The following is an 11631-nucleotide window of genomic DNA, read 5'->3' on the forward strand; positions in this document are numbered from 1 at the left end:
GAGATGACTCAATAGAAAATGAGGGAGTGAAAAAGAGTGTTTTAGGCAGAAGGAACAATATGTGGAAAGACTCAGAAGCAAGAGAAAGCATGTGGTTAGAGAGACTGATATAGGTGTGATGTGCTGGATCATAGATGGAGGACCGACATATAGAGAGAGATGAGGCTGGAAGAATAAGCAGAGGCCATAGCATAAGGGGCCTTCTAGAATGCCATGTTAAAACATTTGGATATTTCTCAAAAATAAGAGAAAAACATGAAACAATTCTGAGAACTAATATAACCAAATAGGCTTCAGTATGAAGAGAATGGAGATGGACAGGACTTTTCAAATTGATTAAGGAAAAAACAAAAACTACACACAACTAAAATAACAGACAACATTCAATGTTAGGAAGAATGCAGGCAAGTGAGCATTGTCCATGTTGGTAGGTACAGACTAGTATAACCTTTTGGAGGGTAATATCTCAGGGCTTATCAAAATTGCATACACACATACCCTATAAACAAGTAATTCTTCTTGACTCCTCCAGGAGTTAACCCTGAAGAAATAAGCTTTCTGAAGCAATGACTAAAAATAGCATCATGGCTAAGAGCACAGATTCTAGTGTCACATAGACCAAGGTTCCAATTCTGGCTCTGCCATTTACTAGTTGTATGGGGAAACTACGATCTCCTTTAGTCTCCAGTTTTTCTTCTGCAAAGCTTTTAGTATTGAGAAGGTCAAATTAAATAATAAAAGTATTGCACTTAGCACAGTATCTGATAAGTATGCACTTTAATAAAGGTAGCCATTAAATAGTAAGGTCAGCAGAGCCTGAAATCAAAATAATAATTGTGATAGGACTCTCACTGTCAGGGAATGAAGTTACAAACATGGAAATTTCCCAAATAGCAATTTTTTAAAACAATACAAAATTCTACTTTGTTTTGTCATATAAAGAAAATCTTTCCCAATTTCTAAGTTTTGTAAACAAAGGCTAAGAGCAACAAGCACTGAATGTGTAACAATGTCACATTTGTTTGATACACTGGAATAAAATCAGTTTACATTTCGGCATGTATCTCTCTATAATACCCTACTACCCTCCCTAAAGATCTACCCACAGATACAACTTTTCAGAGAATATCCTTAGAGATGATGCACAAACCTTTTCCATCTCGAGGAGGAGCTCCCTTCGCTTTAAAACTATCCACTGGTGCCTTTGAATCTGTTTCCAAAGCAATGCTTATCTGTATCTCAGACTTGAACTTGGTGTATTTGTTACTCAGTAACGGGTACCATTTTGGTGCCTGGAGATTAGCAACAAAACATTTTAACAGTTAATAGAAAATAAACAGTAATGGGAAATGTTCTGTAAGGCTATAAATATATTTCCTATAGTTTCTTAGTACTTTTGCCTGTTTTTAATTTAATTTTTTTTTTCATTTTCCTCAAAAGAAATTAATCCTGCTTAGGAAGCTAACTGAATTTCCTCTTGAAGTAGAAGTTTAGAAAGCCTTCTGTGCTTCTATTCCTATGCTTTAACAAGTAATATATTAAAGAGAAGAAAACACAATGTATTTCTTCCTATTTTTACTCTATGTGCCCAATCGCACTTCATCCCTTAAAAAACAGAAAAGACCAATTTTACATTTCCATAACCCCTAATTTTTCACTTTTTCTGTTATATCTTTTCTGTCTGCCACATTTCTGCTTTGTTCTGTTTATATCAGATGAGGAAAAGAAAAGCTTTGTGTTTATAAAAACAGTAACAAAATCTAAGTAAAGGTCTAATAATGGTTGAGTTCTGGGCTCTGAATCATGTACATGACTGTTATTAAAATATAAATAAAGGCTTTCTCACAGAACCTTAGAAATTCTAGTACCCAAACCAGCCTTCAAAACCTCATGGCCCAAGACCACGCATGTCATGTGCAGGAACCACTCACTGGTCAGCAGAGGCACCATTTCAATACCTAGAAACAACATTCTTAGTCTGACCGCTGTTTTATAAACGCACAGTAACTGGTGCTAATACTGATTAAAACCAAAAACTGCTGTTTTATATTCAAGTTCTGTTTGATAAAAAAAAAAATAGGATTAACTAGGCCACAGGTTTAAAAAAATTCACAATCAAGTTATTTTTTTTAAGGCAAAACTTCCTAATTTGTTGTGGTACTTTCATGTTGCACTTCTTATAACACAATTTTTTGTTTGTTGTTATACTTATTTTCTAATTTTAAGCATAAGCCTGAAAAAAAAATTCATATCTACTTGATTTTATGATATATTTCTGTTATATAACTTAGAAAAATAAATCTGGATATTTCTATGTTTCCATTTATTTACAGAAAATCAAATTATTTTTATCTTAAAATATTCTACCAGCAAACTTCAAATATTTCTGCTGGCAAACAAAAGAATTAAGCAAGACAACAATTGGTTTTCCTAAAACTAATGTAATTTTCAAACATTTTTCCTTAACTTTGATTACAAATATGGCAAACCGTCAAAATGAACAAGACAAGGGAAAAAAGAATGCCAAGAGTATTTAGAGGGGTGATCTCCTCTCAGGCGTCCTCCTTTTAAGAGGACTTACCTTCTCTATCACTGAAGTGACTGCCACAGACGTGTCTTCTAGACACTTGCAAGTTGCAGCAGAGAAGTTGGGTAGGAGAAACACCAGGGGCACAAAAGAAAGAAATCCTTTTTAGGGCCTAGGACAGATTGGTGATGAGTACCCAAGAATTGGGGATAAACAAGTCTTCCTTTAAAGCATTTTTAAAATTTCAGTTTCTTTTGAATGATTCCAAATTTGGGCCCGGCTCATTTGCAAATATCGCTGTTAGCAGCAGCAAACATCTTAGTAACAGATACGCTGTTATTCACAGAATCCTAGCTTAAGATTCAAATCAAGAATAGAGAATTTTAAAAGATATTAATTTTTAAAATTTATTTTCTTAAAAACATTGTGACAAAACAAAGACATCAAGAAAAACTAAAAGCAAGCCATGTCTGAAGTCAGTAATGTACAAAAAGGTGGGAAGATACTCCAAAAGACATAAAGAACATTTTCAATAGCACTTACAAAGGAATCAGGACCCTGAGTTTTCCTCCACGCCCCCCTTCCTTCCTTCCTTCCTGTGTGTGTGATGGGGGGAAGGGGAGACATAGCGAAGCACTTCACTAAGTTCACTTACTCTGACTACTATGTACCAAACACAAGGAGCAGGGAGCAGGAAACCAATTAGAAGGCTACTATGATAGCCAAGGTAAGAAATGATGGTGGCTTAGGTTTAGCAGGGAAAATGCCAAGTAGTAGATGGGTCAGGAAAGGGGAAAAACCAACTGGAAAGAGTGGCTATGGAGGCAGGAAGAGTGGAGTCAAGAAATCAAGGAAGACTTCTATATTTCTAGCTTGCATAACTGGACAGCGAGTGCTGACCATTCACTGAAGCAAGGAATGCTAGAAAGGGACCTTTGAAAGCCAAGCTCAGGAGTTGCACATGCTAAAGCTCAAGGTTATAGCAACCTGGACACAGGTACCAGCTCAAGAGAAGTTTCTTTGAGAAAGATACTTCTAGGTCAAAGAAATGATTAGAAGGTCAGGGTTTTCTATATCACATTCATAAACTAAAACGTAAGAACTGCCATAATGGCTGAAACCCATGATCTATAAGGTCCAATATCCCATGTTCTTTCCATCAATCTGCTACATATTGAAAATATTCAACTGTCTAACATAACAAACATCAAAAGGGCAGTACCTGCTTTGTCTCTTGAGCAGCTCTTAAGTCTAGAAGAATGTAACCTATAGTTTCCTTGGCTGAAGACACAGGATCCAAGGCAAAACACTGGAGTTTGATAGGAGTACGTTGTAGCCTATAACATAACAATTTATATAATAAATAAAATAGCTTTTACTTACTATTGAACTGACTTTCTATTTCCCTTTAAAAAGTTGCCTACTTTCAAAACAACTAAAATTTTGTTGGATAACTGATATCTATCCCATATTTTCTGAAAAGCTCTTCAAGTGGCAAGAATTACTAATTATATCTACTTATAGATATACCAACTCAGTAATATACTCATACTAACATGTAAAAAATCTTAATCTCTCTCATTTAAGAGGCTGTCATTTAGGTCAATGTTTCTCAAGCTTCTGTAATGCACAGAACTCTTTTAAGTCAAAAATTACCATGAGTCCTTAACATTTATTTTAAATTGTTTTTCTTATACTGTCACACACATAAAACTACAAATATACATACATGCTTACAGCTCTTTTTTTGGCTAAAAATGGAAATAAACTAAAAAATGAAATACCATAAAATCATAAACTATTAAAATTATGTTAACAATAATTTAATGTAATACATGACAATGTTCTGTAAGCATGATCTTGACTGGCATAGCATGATTTTTCTGAGTCTGGAACCCCTCTACTGGCTCTTGTAGAAAGCTGAATAGATTTTGCCATCACTTTTACCTAGTGGAATGACTAGGGAACCTGCACTTGGCACAAAAATCATCATTTATATATTTAGTTTATCTGTGTTATTTTCTTAGCCTACAAATTCAGAGTGGTACCACTGGACAGTAACACAACTGTACAGACCACCACCAATGCAGGTGCTAACATCTATCAGTTCTGTCTAGGCAGATAATCCAGAAGTTATTTGAAAAAATAAAAAATTTTGATATTCTTTAAGAATTTAATACCTTTATAAATAAACCCATGGAATGACCTAGCAATAGAAGAAAATAAATTTTTCCTTGCTCTCATTTTTTTAACTTTGCATTTTGATTTGATTTAGTATTCAGAAAGAGCAAGTAATAAAGTAATTTTGTGTTTCCCAGAAAGAAATATATTTTCAATCCTTTTTAAAATAAAAGTATCAGTGTTGTTGCCTGCTTTTGGTCATCAGCATTCATGAAATAAATAAGAGGCTATTACTTTAGGTCTGCTTTTATATACCAATAAAGTGTTTAAATGTTTAAAATCAACTGCAAAATTAATTAGAAAGAGTCCCTTATATAATTATACTATATACATATCTATATACCTTTGGTAGGCCAGATAAAATATAAATAAATTAATATAAATTACAGTGAATTCCAAAGCATATTTAATATTAATTAGGCATTATTATAGGACTTCTTGAATAGAATATCTATTCTCTCATACATTAGAAAATATAAAAGCTAGGTGAAGTGACTAAAAGCTTAGGCTCTACAGTTGCACTACCATTATCCAGCTGACTAGCTTTAGGCAAGTTGTTTTAACCCTTTAGGCCTGTTTTCTCATCTGTAATATGGGGGAAATAATAATACCTACTTCATAGGTTTGTTCTGATTTTTAAATGAATTATTGTTTGCAAAGGACTTGCCAAATTTTCCGACACATTAAAAAGCAGTCAACAAATATTATTGTTATTATTATAATCTAATGAGATATAGAAATTGATTTATTTATAACAGCCTGAAAAGACCATAACAAATTGAAAATAGCAGTCACCTATGTTGATGGAGTGCTTTCCGGTCGATTTCCCAGGCTAACTCCGTGGCAAATTCTGGCTGGTTAGTATGGTCCACAGGATCAGTAGCCAACTGTTCTCCATCAAACTTTGCTTCTACTATAAGCATATGCTTTGGACGTTTGGGGAAATGGCGACCTGGAAAAAGACTATACAGGTTAATCAGAAGTACACAAAAATTAAATATGATCACTTAGCATGTATTTTAAAAACTGATATACATTAAGAGTGGTTGACGTAAAATATTCCACAAACTACCTTGCTAACGTTTACATATACACTCAAATTCATGATTCGTAAGAAACATGAATTAAACTGAAAACTATGATTTATAAACTAGTGCTTCTCAAATATTCATGTGCCTATTAATCACCCAGGGACCCTGTATAACTATAGGTACTGGTTCAGAGGTCTAGGGTGGGCTTGAGAGTCTCATTTCTAAAAAGGTCACAGGTGATGTCAATACTGTTGTCCTTGGTTCACATCCTGAGCAGGAATGATCTCAATAACATTTAGAGATCAAGAGTTAAAAATGTGATTACACCAAGTTTTAGATGTTACTATAACAGCACTTCATACAGAACAGTCATCTGGAGAGTTGGGAAATAATCAAATTAGCAAAAACAAATTTACCTGCATATTAATTTTCCTGTTAACACGGTTAAGAAAATTTTGCAAATTAGCTAAAGAAAAATAAACACATGTATTCATTCATTCTACTTTTAAGAACAATGCTGTATATTTGCAAGAACTATTAAAATATTCTATTTATACGCATCACTTTTCAAAATTTGCACTGCATGACCCCATTCTTTCACTGTTGATTGAAGGCATATTCAGAGTCAGGTATTATGTCAGATGATAGGATGCAAAAAGAATAAAACAGTACTTTCCCCTCAATGAAGAGAGAGTCTAGTGGAAAGAAACAAACTTAAAACACTGAAAACAGAAAGCTAAAGAACTAAGGAAGAAGCAGCAAGAATCTTACTGCCAACCTGTTTACAGTTCTGGTGAGCAGAACCTTGGTAAGGGGAGTTATAACCACTGTTAAGTAAATACATCCCTGCTGCTACCCACCCTGGCAAAAGCTTAGTTAGGAATTAAGCTAGTCAGAAAGACCTTGATTGAAAACCAGTAAGTTTCACTGGAGGCTTTTATTGAAACTCCCTAGTAGAAAACTTGCCACTTTTGGCCCGGCTTTCCCAATTAGCACTCACAGAGGCTTCTCTCTGGACCTCATTTTTCAGCTGCTCTAAAAAAAAAAAAAATCACTAGGTTCCCCAAATGAATTTCACGTATGTCAAAAAACCTATTATTTTCAGACTATCATAACTATAACCTCCAATAAGCTTGAGAACAGAAGCTATGCAGTGAAGTAAACAGGTGCATGCCTCATCCCAAAGACAAGGAATAGCCTGAGAACAGAAGCCTTGTCTTTTTCATCCTTAAAACCCACTACATGGTCCAAATTTTGCTCATGGTAGAAACCCAATCATTTTCTTTTGAATAAAGGGCATTTCTAGAAGTGCAGTCAAGAAACTGCAAGTAGCTCAATATAGTTGAAGAGCTGGGAACATATGAATAGGGGGTGGGAAGGGAGATGAGACTGAAAAGGTAGGTGAGCGGTCTGCCAAAAAAGGGTATGCTATTCTAAGTATAGACATTATTCTTTAGGACACCGAATGATTTTTAGAAAATTAGATGTGCTTTTTAGCAAGTGTATCCCCAGACAGTAATGTGGACAGATATTTCTAAAAAGGAAGAAAACATTTATGAAACAGACTACTGAAAAGATTATTACAATAGATTAAGTGGACAATGAAGGCCTCAAAGCAAGGCACTCACAATGGAAACTCATTCATTTAAAGATTATATGAAACACTTGCTATCGTTTTAAAAATAAAATCAGCAACACTTGGTGATGATTTGGAAGTTGGGGATGGAGAGGGAATCCAGGAAGAGGAAAACTCCCAGGTTCTTAGCTTGAGGAAAAAGCGTGGTTATGATGGATAGAAATACAAACACAAGACAGGAACAGTTTGGAGGGAGGACCACATGCTATTATAGTTTTAGACATGTTTGTGGCAACACCTAACTGACATCCCTGACTCCAGCTTCTCCTCCCTGCACACTGCTACTAAACTAAACTTGCACAAAACTTTATCCTACTTGGGAATATATGCTGCCTCCCTATTATTGACAACATTATTTGGCTTTCAAGATCCTCCAAGGCCTATTCGCTCTATAGTCATACAAGCTTATTTCTCAACATGATATTCCTATATATTCACTTTCCTCTGCCCTGAACATCTTGCTAACCTCTTCAGTGTTCCATCCACCATGCTCACGCCCACACCGTCCTGGGTTGTCCAACTACCTGGAATAACTTTCTTCTACCCTCCATCTAAAGCCTACTTACCATTTAAGGCACTTCAGCCATCAACCCCACGCACCCCCCAAAACTATGTTTACAGCCCATATCACATATTTTAAATATTATATCACAACATAGTATGTCCTACACATTAACTTGATCTTCCCAACTAGACAAAACCTAAAATCCTTGAAGGGAGCAATAGGGCACAGCTCTAAGTCCAAAAGCTTTTGTTAACAAAATTATAATGGGATTTCAGTCTTATGTCTTTAAACAATCAGTAACCTAACAGTTAAAACTGCCCCAACGCTTTATGGCTTCTGGTCATTCTCCTGTTCCAAAACTCAAAAATTAGGTTTGCAATGTTTCCTTACCCCCCAAAAGTGCCAGGCCTCCACAAAATACCTCCCATGTAAAAAAAAAAAAAAGCCAGTCATGCCTCTGGCTCACCCAACATGGCTCCTCCTTGTATGTTATTCATAACCTGTCCTCAATTTACCTTCAACTCCTACACTCTCCACTTCCCGCAATCTGCTCTCCAACCACGCGGAATTTCAGCATCACAGTATTTGCCTTGCTTTTCCATAACTTAAGTGCCCTCTGCGTTCCCCTTTGCCTGGGATCCCCTTCCTTTTTTCCGCCTGACAAACTCCTAATCATCCTTGAGGACCCAAATAAATGTCACCTCCTCGGAAAACTGTCCCCACACAGAGGTGGTCATTCCTTCTTCCTCACCTTGATGAATTACTTGTTGACACATTCTCCATGCTACGCCCTCAGCTTTTAGAACCAGGCAGGGCTGTTTCATTCTTACATTCCCAGCACAGTGCCTGACACTCAATGAAGTCTCCAACAAACCACTGGCAATCATTCAACAAACTAAACTGCAAAGCGTGTAGAGCAGACCCTCTTGACAACCGTGGTCCTGTAAGTCCTCCAAGACTTGCAAAGACTCCGCAATACTCTGAAATTGCAGGAAACGTGTATCCGAGTCAAAGGAACATTCTTGCAAATTGGTGTTACCGGGAGGTCGCTGAGCAGAACGTGCTTTCTAGGCCCACGTTCAGCTCATATATAAGTCATCGACATGCTGCTTTTGCTGGAAATCGTTTTTTCTACACTCTCTGGGGCTAAAGCTAGTCACGCTAAATATCACCTAACCTTAATAGCTCTCATACTCCCTGGAGAGATTTTTAAATCAATTGCCTAACAGACCTCACCACGTACAACTTTGAACAAGTCTTTGGGGACTACAAAAGAAAAGACGACAAGGTTCTTAAGGTTCACAAAGCCTCGTTCCCACACCACTCTTTAAAATTCAGGAAGCAGCTGCTGCAAAAGCGAGTCCTGGGACGCTCACCTTCTAGGATGGACACGACGATGAGCAGTTGGTCGGACTTGGAGACCATGGTTGCGGTCTGCGGCCCGCAGGCGGGGTCTGCTGGGGGAAAGAGGGACCCGGGTGAGTGTCGGGTAGCCCGTGACCCCCGGCGGGGCTGCCGGCGGGGCTCCCGCCGCCCGCTCCCGGCCCCTGACGTCCGGACCCAGCTCAGCGGCCCGGTCCTGCTGCCTCCTGCAGCGCGCCCGGCTCCCTTGCCACCGGCCGCCAGCCCAGCTCCTAACCCTGCCCGGACTCCAGGCAAAAATCGCTGTGCCACCCGGCCCGGCCCGTCTGCAGGTACAGGCGAGCCCGCCGCCTGAGGACCTTTTGCCGCCGGCGCAGCCGCTTTTTCAAACGCCCCGGCAGCCGCAGCGGCCACCGCCGCGCCCCGCTTCCGCCTAGCAACCAGGCCCACAGGCCTAGCGGCCCCGGGAGGCTGGAGGACAAAGGGTCATAGAGAGCATGGCAGTGGAGGATAGAACGCCCCTCAGCCTGCTTCGCCTCCTGCCCTTTTACGCTTCGTTCCAGAGCCCTAGGGCGAAGAGTAGTCCATCACCTCACAGCGCCCCCTACTAGTTGGACGGGGGAAGGCGGGCGATTTAATGGGAACCAGCCGCGCAGGCGCACTGCTGCAGAAAACGCTTCCCGAAGTTCCCCTAAAAGGAGTGAGCGTAGTTTATTCTCTGGTGTATACCCCAGACGCTACCTGGGAAGTATATTAATAGAGATTTTTTAAAAAGGCTAGCTCCGTTCAGATCCCAGTGTCGGCACCGCTTAAAAATCAAATCCCAAAAAAATAATGACTTAAGTCTGAACTCTAAAATCCCTAAATTGTCGTGGCGCTGCACCTCAAATGTGTACGCATTAAAAACAAGTAGTGTCAATACGGTAATTACTGTAACTGTTGGTGGTGACGTAAGCTCCCCAAGAATTTCCTGTACAGCAGAAATTACTCTAAAACAAAAACATTGTCACGTGGGCAGTGAAATTAAAGGTATAGGTTCTTCTATCCCTGACCACGAAGTAACCAAGTAGCAAAATCAAGACCAAAAATTAAACAAGGCTGTCAACCGACATTTTTCCATTTACATTCCATCGTCCCCCCATCAAAAAAAAATACAAAAAACAAAAAAAAAAAACACCAGGCTTTAGGAAAGAGTATGAATTTTTTGGAGGTTATCTAGCTGGGAAGTGAGGAGGAGGATAGAACAATCCATCCGTCCCCTTACCCCTTTGTGCCCAAAAGAAAAGGAGGAGGGTGTGGAGAATTGGATTAGATTACTTCTAAGACCCTTTCAGTCCCCTTCAGAGGCCTTTCTGAAACGAGGTATTATGCAATTTAAAATCAAAGTAATGATCTACTTTGGATTCATCGTTAAACAGTGCATTATTTTGTGGAAGATGTCAAACAAACTCAGAAGTAGACAGAATAATATGAACCTGCAGGTGCCCAGAACACAGATTCAACAGTTACCAACCAAAGATCAATTATCCTCACCTGTTGCATTATTGTGAGGGAACCCCCAAACAGCATATCAGTTCATCTCTTCCAACATGTACCTCTAAAAGATAGACTTTTTTAAAAATCTTAAAATATTAGATACTTAACCACAATTCCAGCATTATACCTAAAAGTTAACAATAATTCCTTTATACAATTAAATAGACACTTTAAATTTTCTTGATTGGTTAATAATTTGTTTTTTAGTTGGTTTGTTGGCGTCAGGATCCAAATACATTCCAAAACACAATGCATTTAGTTGGTCTGTTTCATCTCTTTTAATCTATAGGTAGGTACTCACTCTCATATATTTTTTTCCTTGAAAATTTATTGAAGCAACTGGTCATGTATCCTATAATTTACCACAGTCTAAATTTTGTTGATGCAATACCACTGATGTTATTTAACATATCCTTTGTTGAAAGGTCCAGTAAATATGTCCACACTGACAACGCTAAAGAAGATTAGCAAACAAATCACCACCAACAAGCAAAATACAAGGTTATCAGTGGTGTAACACATTACTTGACATTAAACTCTACTTTCCAAAGAGAGGCCACAGCAATGAAACCAGTGTCTCCAATGGAAAGAATACTCCAGGAGATCATGGTTTGGGACCTACCTCTGCCATTTACATGCTGGGTGACCTTGGTCAAGTCATTTTACCTCTTTGAGCCTCAGTTTCAGCTTTACAATGGTAGTATACATGATTCCTTAGTTCAGAACTTAAATATAGCAAATGCCATTTAGTTATTATCTTTTTATATGAACAATCTCAGATTAAGTAGTAGTTGTAAAAGAACTAGGAACTGCCATCAATATACCTTGTTGTTTTGTTTTAGGATACCCAGCA

At 38.2% G+C, this 11631-nt stretch overlaps 1 protein-coding gene across 6 annotated transcripts in view; it reads right to left on the minus strand.

Annotated features, from left to right (window-relative positions):
* The window catches only part of CEP120 (centrosomal protein 120), a 71616-nt gene extending 61816 nt beyond the window's left edge, over positions 1-9800 (minus strand). Inside the window, exons 1-5 of one of the 6 annotated variants that reach the window (XM_019635400.1) lie at positions 9602-9800; positions 9257-9334; positions 5504-5660; positions 3750-3864; positions 1151-1292 (exon numbers count right to left, since the gene is read on the minus strand). In XM_019635400.1, coding sequence (XP_019490945.1) covers positions 1151-1292; positions 3750-3864; positions 5504-5660; positions 9257-9305 — 463 coding nt within the window. In that variant the 5' untranslated portion in view covers positions 9306-9334; positions 9602-9800. Of the gene's footprint in view, positions 1-1150; positions 1293-3749; positions 3865-5503; positions 5661-9256 lie in introns of all 6 variants that reach the window. The other 5 variants (XM_019635402.1, XM_019635403.1, XM_019635405.1 and 2 more) reach the window with 5 other exon arrangements.
* Between the last annotated feature and the right edge of the window lie 1831 nt (positions 9801-11631).

The sequence above is a fragment of the Hipposideros armiger genome, unplaced genomic scaffold, assembly GCF_001890085.2.
Source record: "Hipposideros armiger isolate ML-2016 unplaced genomic scaffold, ASM189008v1 scaffold_21, whole genome shotgun sequence".
Classification (NCBI taxonomy): Eukaryota; Metazoa; Chordata; class Mammalia; order Chiroptera; family Hipposideridae; genus Hipposideros; species Hipposideros armiger.